General features: G+C 33.1%; 1 protein-coding gene across 5 annotated transcripts in view; it reads right to left on the bottom strand.

Moving 5' to 3' along the window:
- AGMO (alkylglycerol monooxygenase) overlaps positions 1-13,189 on the bottom strand; it is a 347,764-nt gene that overhangs the window by 221,790 nt on the left and 112,785 nt on the right. For all 5 annotated transcript variants that reach the window (XM_082632052.1, XM_082632050.1, XM_082632051.1 and 2 more), the window contains exon 5: positions 4,420-4,515. In XM_082632052.1, the coding sequence (XP_082488178.1) occupies positions 4,420-4,515 (96 nt within the window). The remainder of the gene's footprint in view (positions 1-4,419; positions 4,516-13,189) is intronic.

Below are 13,189 nucleotides of genomic sequence, written 5' to 3'. Positions count from 1 at the left end.
AAACATAAAAGAATCTAGAGTCTCTACAACAAGTTTTCCATAAAGATTGGCTAGTAATAATTTACTAAACATACAAAGAAGACAAAAAAGGGATCCATATTGAGGGAAAAAAAGTCAATTGAAGTACAAACGACTTGCACATGACTCAGATGTTGGAATTAGCAAACCAGAATTTAAGCATAATTATTATAATTAAGACTTAAAAGAAAAGATAGTCATAATAGGTGACAATTTCAGCAGAGAAATAAAAATTCTAAAACTTAAAGCATAATATCTGATGTGAGAAATCCACCTAGTGGGCTTAAAAGCAGATTGGTAAGAGCAAGTAAAAGGGTAAATGAACCTGAAGACAAATTAATCAAAATTATCCAATCTAAATAAGAAAAAAAAGTGAAATTTAAAAAATTATGGAGCATTATTGATCTGTGAGTCAACATCAAGTAGTCTAATAAACATGTATTTAGAGTTCCAAGAGAGGAAAGAGAGAAAGGTATAGATATAATCTTTAAGGAAATAATGGTCAGAATTTTTTTCCAAAATTTGATTTAAAATACACTGTCTGTGAACTCTAACCAATAAAGCAAGAAAAATAAATAAATAACATAAATACAGGAAAGAAAGAAATAAAAGGCCATAAAATCGTACATGGGAGACATCCTAGAGAATTTTAAATTAGTTTACAACTTGTACAAACAGTTCTTCCTATAAAGATATAGTAATCTATAAAGTGAGGGATTTGTATAAGAGGAGACAAATCAAAGAGAAGTCTAAAATTAGATTCAACCACATATATGGTCAATTTCTTTTCAACAAAGAACCCAAATAGCTCAATGGATAAAAGAAAGTCTCCACAACAAATAGTGCTGGAGTTAAGAGGATGTGTATAGAGATAATAAATTTTGACCCCTACCAAATGCCATTCACAGAAATTTGTTCCAATATTACAGACCCAAAGAGAAAATTAAAGTTCAAAAAATTCCAAAAGAAATCCTAAGATAATTTATTTGAAAGTTTGTGATAGTCAAATATTTCTTAGAGAAAATACAGTGAAACTAACCATAAAATTTTTAAATGATAAATTAATCTTCAAAATTCAATATTTCTTTTCATGAAAAGTCATCAGGAAGAAAATAAAAAGGCATGCTACAAGCTGAGGGAACATTTAAAATACATATATTTGACATTGATTTATATCTAGAATCTATAAAGAATTTCAACAAATCAATTAGGCAAACAACTTAATAAAAAATAAGAGTTTGAACAGACAGTTCATTAAAGCAAATGTATCAGTGTCCAATAAATACATGTAATACTGTTCAACATCGTTAGTTATTAGGGAAGTATTACCACCAAAAGATAGCTCTTAACCCACATTAGACTGGGTAAAATTAATGTTAACAATTCATTGTAATCCTATCTCCCAGCCATCCCAAATATCCCTCCCCTGGGAAAACTGTTGGCTACCTACATGTATTTCTAGAGTCATTTTAGGCATATGTGAACATACAAAACATAGAGTTGTTTTCTTTATTGACATATAAATATTAGTATACACTATACCCTGTTATGTAACTTGATTTATTTGGAGATCCGTCCATATTAGTACATAAAGATATCACTCATGTTTGTAACTGAAAATAATGTTCCATGTAGAAGCTTCAGTTTAACACTATAAAACTCATCGAATCATATGGTTCAAATCTTCAATACCAAGTAATTATTTTTATATTTATTTGCTCAAGCATCATCTGATATGTATATGAACAATATGATAGCAAATTTAAGTTAAATCAAAGGTAACAGATAAAGTTACTACCGTTACTGTATTATCTAAATCAGCTGACACCCAAATATCATCTAATATCTTAAAAAATAATTCCAATATTCCATAGTTACTAAGTTTAAAACATGTATTAAATAAATCTTTTTCTAATTACATTTAGCAAACTCATAAGAAAAGTATATAATTGACTATGGACTGCAGACACTTTAGATGAATGAACAATAAACAAAAACATTGTCATAAAAATTAAGCAACAGGGTACAGTTTTAAGCAGAATGTTTTGTAACTTTCAAAAAGAGGAAGAGATAGATGCTATTGTTTCTTCATTGAAGTAACTCAAAACTAAGCAGAAAATTTCTTTATAAACTCTTTAGTTCGTTATATGACCTACTTTATCTCTCATTTACAATCTTTCAAAAACATGTTGTTAGTTTTTTTTTCTTCCTCTTATCCTTATCTGATTGAAGTGAATAAACTTTTCTTCACTTTTAGAAAATCATACCTCCTTTAGGCCAGATTCCCCTCAGTGAAAAGTGATTTTATGGATGTCAGTAGAAGTGAAATAACTAAGAAATCAAACCTCCATCCAGGTATGTACAGGGCTCTTTGGTCAATACTGCCACATCTATGGCTCATATATTGTTTCTGTGAATGGAGACCCAAGTATGATGCCTGAAAATAAACAGTGCCAAAGTGGCCTAAAGGGGCTAACATATTTTAGAGTCACAAAGTGGGTATTTTTCTAGGCTGAAGGCCACTGTTTTCAGTTTTTATTTGTTATTTCTTAATCTAATATGTATTAATCTCTAAAAAGTAGGGCAAAAGCATGATAATATTTTTTTTCTTTTAAAAAGGTTAAGTCTTCTCCTCACTCCAGTTCTTTATATCACTTGCTCCTCTCTCCAGAAGCAGCCACTGTTACAAATCTCTTGGCTCTACTTCCTGAGTGGTTCTGTTATTAGTAAACAAATGGTAGTATGCTGTCTATAATAATTAATGCAATTAAGTACACAGCTGTAAAAATTTTAGAAATGTACTCACAGCTAATGTATAATTTAAAATTCCAAGAATCAAACCTTAATTTCAGAAGATATGCTCTTACTTCTGTGCCGCTGAACTGTAGTAACTATACGTGTACAGTACTTGCAAAAGTCTAAAGTACAACACAAGTGAGAGGCTCTAATGCATTGCTTTCAAGTTAGAATGAAGCCACATGGAGCTTCTGAGCTTAAAAGAAATGTCTGACCACTGGCTTTCCTCTACTCCCCATTTACTTCTTAGGATAGAACACAAGCCCTGGCTCATGGACTTCTCGGAGGGCCACAGGAAAAGGCAAAAGTTACTTAGGCACCATTATTCTGTATCCAGACTAATTCCAGACCCAACACATGGCAGGACCTGGAGCAGAGCTGCTATAAAAACGTATTTCTCCTTTAACCCCTCCATGTAAATCATCAGAAAGCTTCCCTCCACTGATTTAAACAAATTTGTCTTTGACCTCCAGAGTCAGAATTGGCCTCAACAACTCTTTCAGATGGTTGTAGTACTGACTGTTTGATGTATGTCAGCTACCATAAAATGCAATACTATTTCATGACAGATCTTCAAATAATGCCACATACGTCCAAAGTCATGGTAACAGTCTCTTTATTCCAAGTAAATCAGTAGCATGAAATACTGCAGATTAATGAAATAATGCACTTTGTTGTATCAAGCTTTGGCATCTAATGCAGCTGTGATTTGTGGTAGTGTTCAACCAGTTGCAACACCTGTCAGCATGCTTCCTCTAGAACTTCAAAAGGCTTCTGATAAATACCAAATGCTTGAAAGGGTTCTAATGTGCATAAGTAAGAATTTTTCAGGGTCTGTGATTTTTGGTATTTAACAACCAGATCAGTATGATAGTTCATAAAACAATCAGTTGCTTAATGATCTATCTGCAAACATCCAAGTCTGACAATTTGAAATACCACAGAAGACCCAAGAAATTATATTTGTTCACTTTTCTGGAAGAAAAAAACTTATTGAACACTCTTTAAATAAAACCTAAACTCTAAAACTAGAGACAGATTTCCAATCAAAAAATATTTAGATAATTTCTTTAAGCATTAAGTGTTTTTCAAGGAGTTTTCAAACAGTTTCCACCGATTGATATATATATGTATATATAAATAAAAATGTATAAACATTATATGCCTTATATAATTGAATATTGTTCATTATATAACAAGAAATTCTATTTTACATATAAATTATAACTAGTATATATTAAATATATAAACAAAATATTCACAAATATATACATATATATAAATTTATATCTCTAAATTGAAATGAATTTCAACATCTTTATGTTTAATAAACTGTAATACAGGAAGATATTGTATTGAGTACAGTATTAAAACATTTTGGTACTTAACAGTTCAAAAATTATTTTATTTAATTGAGACCAACTGGCCTCATTGCTTCTTATAAACGTTGCAATATATATTCAGTAAAAAGGAATAAAAATGAACACATGTTTCTCCTTAAAGAAGGCAGACAAAGGTTTTTCTTACACAATAAATCAGCTGCTAGTGGATTTCTAGGACATTGCTTTAGGCTATTTAGGTATAAAACTTAAGAAAAAAAATTACCTTTGTGTGGATCCAAAACTGGTAGAGGAGATTGAACTGAAGATGAACAGCATAGACTGAAGGTGGTATGAAGAGGGCCAGTGGAGAGTAGAATATCTGAAAGATTAAAACATTGTAAATTTACACATAGGATTTCTCAACATAACATATACTCTTACTAATGATTCAATATTTTGAGTCTATCCTTCAGCAAATATGCCTTATGTTTAGCAAATATATCTTATTCTGTACATTTTATTGCCATGTTTGACTTTGCAACATTAATTTTTCCACATGATGATAAAGTTATAGACATGTTGGAGCTAAGTCCACTGGACTTCTATTTCACATTTAATATTGTCTTGTTAACATAGCATACAATGTATGTTATTTCCTTAATCTTGAAAAGGTTGGGTGTATTTCCTGGAAGTAAAGAGGTTTTTTAATATATACAAAAATACTCACTTTCTTTAAGTAAAAGAAATGTAGGAGCATGTGCCCTTATACCTTGACAGCTCCTAAACACTGTATTATTATGGCATTCTGAGTAATGAAATGAAATTATAGTAAAAGACAGTAACTTCATATGAGAAGGGGAAAGAATACATTTTCCCTCTTAAATTTTACTTTATTATTTTGTGGTTGATAATATCTCCTGATTTTTTTCAAAGTTAGTAAAGAAGGAGCTATGATATTGTGCCATTGTGGAAACAAGTTTTGAAGGTCCCTATTTCTAACAGATGGAAATGCCTCTGCCTTGGGAAAACTTATTCGTAAACCACTGGTTAGAATCAACGAGTAAGCACAATCTGCTGTGTTCTCCCAATGACTTTTATCCTCAAGAGTGGTTTCATGTTGTAAGAAAACTTTATATTAAATGAAAAACCAAACAAGAAAATAGGAAGAAAAAGAATCAGACTTCGACTTTACATTTTGGATTTTATAAAGTTAATATTTCCAAAAGATGAGATATTTTAAAAACATGCTTTCAGAATACTACAATTTTATTTCTGAATTATTTTAAAGCTTTTGTTCTCAATTAGGTCAACTATGATTTCAACAATGTTTAGTAATGAGGATATATTTGAAATCAGACATTTCCGTAAACTCTTATAGTTTTTGTTTTGAACTTTAAGTCATGAAAAATCTCAGCTGTCATCATAACAGGATCAGTTTCATTATTTATAAATTCATTATTAAGCAATGGATTAGATTAGTGAACAACAAAAGAACACTGGGCTCTTACTCAAGACATACCCTTTTAAGCCTTCATTCCACTATTGAATGGCTCTGTAATATTTACAAATTTCTTAAACTTCTCTAGGCTCCAGTTTCCTCAAATGACTGGTGAAGGAGAAGACCATCTGAAATCTAGCCATCTCTTTAGTTCCAAAAAATCTCTAATATTGTGATTTGATTTGAGAATATATTAATATAGTTCTCTTATAATAGGTGAAAAAATTTTTGAAACACATACATGACCAATGATTTAAGTATTTTAAGTTAAGGAATATTTTGGAAACTTTGAGATGTAAATAAAAATATAGAACAAACGTATCTTGATGCTTAATAAATAGTTCTATCTGGAAAAAGAGTTCATACAAGATGACTATTTATAGTTCATTATAATTCCTCAAAGTGTGAAGAAATAGTCCTTGGAGATAACAACAGCTATTATGGAAAAGGGTGTTCTATCATCAGATAAACTGTGAAGAGTTGAGTAAGGCAAGTGAACTTTCTTTACCTTAGAACTTCTCAGAGACATGCTAGTACAAACCACAAGCCTGTTAGCCCATAGAACACTTTCTTAAGGAATTTCCCATAAGATTTCCTAAAAACGTATTTGATGAACCATGTTGTTGAATTGGAAGAATCAGTATTCTAATATGACCATATTGCCCAAGGCAATATACAGATTCAATGCAATCTTTATCAAATTACAAATGGTATTTTTCACAAAACTGGAACAAAAAGCTTTTTAATTTGTATGGAAGCACAAAAGACCCCAAATAGCCAAAACAAGCTTGAGAAAGAAGAATGGAGCTGGAGGAACCATGCTGCCTGACTTCAGACTGTATTACAAAACTACAGTAATTAAAACAGTATAGTACTGGCACAAAACCAAACACATAGATCAATGGAACAGGTTAGAAAGTCCAGAAATAAACCCACACACTTACAGTCAATTAATCTATGACAAAGAAGGCAAGAATATATAATGGAGAAAAGACAGTCTCTTCAATAACTGGTACTGGGAAAACTGGACAGCTACATGTAAAAGAATAAAATTAGAACATTTTCTAACACCATATACAAAAATAATCTTAAAATGGATTAATGACCCAAATGTAAGACTGGATACTATAAAATTCCTAGAGGAAGACATAGGCAGAACACTCTGACATAAATTGCAGCAATATTTTTTTGAATCCATCTCCTACAGTAATGGAAACAAAAGCAAAAATAAACAATGGGACCTAATTAAACTTAAAAGCTTTTGCAGAGCAAAGGAAACCATAAACAAAAAGACAACATATGGAATGGAAGAAAATATTTGCAAATGATGCTACTGACAAGGGCTTAATTTCAAAAATATATAAACAGCTCATACAACTCAATATAAAAAAAATCCAATCAAAAAACAGCAGAAACAGACATTTCTCCAAAGAAGACATCCAGATGGCCAACAGGCACCTGAAAAGATGCTCAACATTGCTAATTATTAGAGAAACGCAAATCAAAACTACAATGAGGTACGGCCTCACACCACTCAGAATGACCATCATAAAAAACTCTAAAAATAATCAATGCTAGAGAGGGTGTGGAGAAAAGGGAACCCTCCCACTCTGTTGGTGGGAATGTAAATTGGTGCAGCCACTGTGGAGAACAGTATGGAGGTTCCTTAAAAAGTAAAAATAGAGTTACCATATGATCCTGCAATCCCACTCCTGGGCATATAGCTGAAGAGAACTCTAATTTGAAAGATCCATACACCTCAACGTTCACAGCAGCACTATTTACAATAGCCAAGACATGGAAGCAACCTAAATGTCCATCGACAGATGAATGGATAAAGAAGATGTGGTATCTTGATACAATGGAATATTACTCAGCCATTAAAAATGAATGAAATAATGCCATTGGTAGCAACATGGATGGACCTAGAGATTATCATACTAAGTAAAGTAAGTCAGACAGAGAAAGACAAATATCATATGATATCACTTATATGTGGAATAAAAAATATGATACAAATGAATTTATTTACAAAACAGAAATGGACTCATAGGCCTGGAAAACAAACATAATTACCAAAGGGAAAGGGGGGAGGGGGTTTGGATAAATTGGGATATTGGGATTAACAGATACACACTACTATATATAAAATAGATAAACAACAAGGATCTACTTTAGCACAGGGAACTATATTCGATATCTTGTAATAACCTATAATGGGGAAGAATGTGGAAAAGTATATATATATGTGTGTGTATATATATATATATATATATATATATATATATATACACACACATATGTATATTTAACTGAATCACTTTGCTATACACCTGAAACATTATAAATCAACTATGCTTCAATTTTAAAAAATTGATGAAACAATGTCTCAAATCTTACAAATCAGTAAATATAATGATGAACTTACAATTAGAAAAATGAACTCAGCATAAATTACAAAAAATAACATTTCTAATAAGAAATAAAGATATATGTCAGGGAGTAAGTCACATGAATCATATTAAAATTAATTTCTTGTGATTAATATAATACTATAAAAAGAGTCTAATGATACAATTAAGGTTCCAATTTCTAAAATTGAAATCAGCTTAGTAAATGTCATCTAGTTCTGAGAATTCTTATCTTCTTCTCTACTTCCAAATCCTATACAGTTTTTAAAACTGGTTTAAATGCCACTTCCATCATAAAGCTTCAGATGGTACTAATTTGTCAGAAGAAATTTCTCCTTCCTCAAACTTAAACTCTCAGTACCTGGGCCAGAGGATATTATACTGTTTCCTGAATATATCCATTTCTGCCATGCATTTAAACCCATGTTATTCTTACTCCAAAGCTCCTTTGCCTTCAATTACACTATCTACCTTAGGTTATTTTATTATCTTTTGATAGAGGTCATATATAATAGGGTCATGAAGGAGAGAAATAACACAGATCTGTATGTGTGAGGAGAGAATATAGGTCTAGAGGTGACCTTAGGCTAATGGGGAGGAGATGAGTGGGTTTTATTCTGTTTATCAAGTAAATGGGGCAGGCAGGGCTTGTATGAGGAAGCATCATGAAGCAAGAAGCATTACAGAATGGACAAGAGATTGGGGGGAACCATGGAATTCATGGATAGATCTCAAGGAGTCTGTGAACCCCCTGGATAGGACTATAATAAAGTGTGAACTTGTATGTATGGGGGAATGTGTGATTTTCTAAAGAAACAATCTATAGCTTTCATCAGGAAGTCTCTGGGGAATCTGTGGCTCACCACAGCCAAACAAAAACAAAAGATAATTTAGACATTGGTCAAACCAGAGAGGGAGCATTTTAATGCCATTCTAAGGAGATTGGATTTATCCTAGGCCAGGAGGGAGTAGTTAACGTGTGATTTTTAAGCTTGTAAGAAATATAAAAGTGGTATGAAATCCTATTTGTATAGCCCAGTGAAAAATCATGCACATTCACCACAGAAGCAGCCATGGAAATGGAGAGGCAGAATATATACAAGAGACCAATTGATTTGGTAACTATTTAAACATAGGAAATGAGAGAAACAGGAGAATTGGAAGACACCCAGATACCTGGCTTGTGTGAAGGGTGATGTTGTTCACCAAGATGATGAATAGGAGGAAGAGTAGATTTATAAAGTTCATCTTAGGGTATATTGTGTTGAAGCCCTTGAGGAATATTCCAAGAAAGCTGTTGAGGAAGCAAATATGTCCTGCAAATACCAACTGAACTAAAAAATGACACTGGATTTGCAGCTATGGATCAGTGGAGCAGTAGGCCTGGAATGCAAACCTCAGTAAGTTGAAGAATCATTCAAAGGAGGTGATGAAACAGAGGTAGGTTTGATTTACTTCTCTCTTTCTCCAAGAACAAGGAAGGAGAGAGCTGGAGGTATTTCTTGAATAGCACATATGTGTGTGTGTGTGTGTGTGTGTGTTTTAATGTAAGAGACATGAATATATTTATGGTATATTCAGAAGGAGCCAGTTGAGAGGAAGAGGGACAAATGCCAGGAGTCACTGACAGGACAAAGTCCAACAGAGGAACACAGTAGGACCAATGTCACCAATCTAAGGATTAGACCTACTGAAGAGAGGTGAACATTTTCTGCAAAACTAGAGGTAAAGTATATGCAGTAGGTCCTTGCTGGTTATCTATGAACCTAAATGGGAAAAGAACTTGAAAAAGAATAGATACATGTATATGTATAACTGAATCACTTTGCTGTATGCCTGAAACAAACACAACATTGTTAATCAACTATACTCCAATATAATATTAAAGTTTTTAAATTAAATTAAAAAAATTTTTTTAAAGTATATGTACTTGTGAATTCACAAATCCTAATGAAAATATCTGAACAGAAATAGAGAGAGGGAAAACCAGAAAAACTAATTTCTCTGTGAAGTTTTAAATTAATTTATTGGCTGACAAATAGGGGCAGCAGTGGAAAGATCTTGAGGAGACAGGAATTTTAGAAAGCCTTCTCCCAGGTAGGGGGGAGGCTCATGTTTATGGCTTGGTGAGCAGCACTGACCGCTCATTTGGGTTTGGAAGCTATTCGTGGAGGGGCACCAAACTCCCAGCTGGCGATGGAGGACACCCATGGCACTCAGCAAGCTGGGTGTGGGAGTGAAGCAGGTGAGTGACCAAATTCAAGCAAGGCTTGGGGACTTAAGGGCAGATGTAGCAGAAGGAGGTAGCCTGTGCTTTCTGGAGTCATGGGCATTACGCATCTTAGGTTAGATGAAGTAGGAAGGAAAGCCATGAGGAATGACAAGTTGGGAGAAAAAGCAGGGGTTGACAGAGGAGAGCTGTCCATGAATAAGCTGTAAGCAAAATGGTTGAAGCTCAAGGGTATAATTACTTTGAAAGAAATATTTTTTAAAAAATCTTTTGAGCTCCAGATTCATGTCTATTTTATTTTAATAAAGTAGTTTAACTTGACTAATATCTGCACTTCTATGATTCTTGTTTATTTCTGTAATACTTTACAGACATTTTCCTTGAGAATTGAGAAACTAAAGATTGAATAATTCCTTAAGTCTGTGATTAGCAATGACAGAGAGCCAATTCCTCTTATTGCAGGTAGAGTACTCATCTCCGTCCTTAAAACGCATCCACTTAAATTGTTATGTTTGGAGAAAGTGCTTGTGTTTCCACTTAGAAAGTCTACTTTAAGAAATCTGGGCCCACCCTTCTGTTCCCATTTCTGTGCTCTTAGCCATTTCCCCTTTCCCCATTCCGCCTTCTTATACATCCTGTATTCTAGCCATACTCATACTGTGATGGGTTGAATTATGTCCCCTAAAAAGGGAAGATTTGGACACAGAGACAGACATGAACCCAGGAGGAACTTCATGTGAAGAGGAAGGCAGCAATCGGAGTGATACATCTACAACACAAGGAACACCAAAAACTGCCAGCAAACCACAAGAAGCTGTGGATCTGATGCTTCCTCACAGCCCTCAGAAGGAACCAATCCTGCCGATACCTTGATCTTAGATTTCTAGCCTCCAGAACTGTGAGACAATGCACATCAGGTGTTCTAAGTCACAGTTTTTGGTACTTTGTTAGGGAAGTTCTAAGAAAATAACACATACCATACATGTTACTTGCCATTCCCTACGTTTATCATATTTGTTCATAATTTTGTGTTTTCACAGACATTCTCCTTCTACATAATGTTCCACTTACAACCATATTCATGGCAAAATTTTTTTCTTCTTACAGATTGGGCTCAAGCCTCGTTTCTTCTGTGATGCTTCACTTGACCCTCCTTGGTTCTCAGAGCAGACATCTCTCTCTAAATCCTTAACAATCTGTATTACAATGGCTGTAGACTTGATTGAATCCCTCCAAGGAAAGTAATCACCTTAAGAACAAAAGCTCATGTCTTACTTCTCTTCATATCCCCAACCTCTGCCACCATGAAGATCTCTGCCAGTCAAAAGTGTATATAGAAAAAAAATGAGTGTATGCGTTTCTCAAAACAAGAAAAATAACATGTAAAGGGAGTGTTTTAGCCACTTGAACATTTTTTTTAATGCCAATAAGATAATGCTGTTTTATGTAGAGGTCTTCACTATGATTCCCCTTATTTATCCTTCATTATAAGGACTACAAGTGACTATCAGATTTCTGGAAAGAAAAATATCAAAAATCAGGGGAAAATTTTATTTTTACCAAATTTCAAAATGGCTTGGTAAGCACCAGAATAGTTCCATTTTGCTGATCTGTGCTAGAATCAAGGATCTAAAACTGGTCAACACACAAACTGGCAAAGTGCTTCTTTTATTTAATGTATGGACATAAACTTTGTCTTACTAATGTCTTTGAATGGAGGTTGAGGGTGGTAAAGGGATACCTTGGAGTTCTGAGGCAAGGTCCTGAGAGAAGTTTTGTTTTTTTTACTTCATGGGAGGCTCAAGGCATGTTTTCCTTCTGTGACATAAGAGTTGTGAGAATTTTATCCCCACTGCATTTGACTGCATTACATCAAAGTTGTTAGTTTCTTGTGTCTTTGTTTGTTCGCATTTGTCTTTATATAAGTCCAACTCCCACTCCCATATATTGAAAAATAGTCTTTGCTTATACAGTTTGGCAGAGAGTGTGTCATAATAAAAAGATCTGAGATTTCACTAAAAGTTCCTCTGCGGTTTTATGTGTAATATAAAAACAATATTATACATGTGAATCATACTTGAATAGTTCAAAGAATTTACACACTCATTATTTAAGGTGATCTTCCAATAACAATATGAGAAGGCAGAGCAAATATTAATGCCTAATTTCATGTTCAAAATCACTGAGATTCAAACATTACTTAATTGGTTTAGTGTGGCAAATCTAGCTAATAACTGATCTAAGGCTGGAACCCAGACTTCTTTCTTCCAAGTGAATTGTTCTCTACTGTTTTCTCAATGAAATTAGTATGTATTTTGAAATTATTATGCTCAAAAATAATATCATCATACATTTACATAGTCCCTAACTTATAGATATAAAGGTTTTCACAAATTGATATTTTAACTGTATGTCTTTCCTCTGATACTGGTTAAAATTTACTTATTTTTAGATTGCTAATATGCTCTAAACATATTTTACTAATTCTTGTAATATTGATAATACCAACCTAAAAACAAGTACCTCTGAGAGATACTACAGAGCTAAAAAAAATTACATAACCCAGTCATTTAAACTGTTTATCATTTTTTACTGCTTTTAAAAGAAATACTCACCTACTGAAATGTAAATAGCATACTATTTCCCATTCAATAGCTTCATATGTTATGCAAATATGTTAAAATATATTTTATTCCAAAAAGTAATTCAGTTACTCACCCTGTGCTCTAATTTTTTGAGGATCTGTTAGATCATAAACATTTAAATGAATGACAGATTTAAATTATTTCACACACTGGTCTTACCCTAGGTAACTTAGAAAAATAATTTCTTTGACAACTACTAAACTTTTTGTTTCATTCATTCATGTTATGTGCATTTATTAAGCACTGACTGCATGAGGCACTTTATACAT

The sequence above is a fragment of the Mesoplodon mirus genome, assembly GCF_964341445.2.
Source record: "Mesoplodon mirus genome assembly, chromosome: 9".
NCBI lineage: Eukaryota > Metazoa > Chordata > Mammalia > Artiodactyla > Ziphiidae > Mesoplodon > Mesoplodon mirus.
Note: the sequence above shows the minus strand (reverse complement) of the source record. Positions and strands in the feature narration are given on the sequence as shown.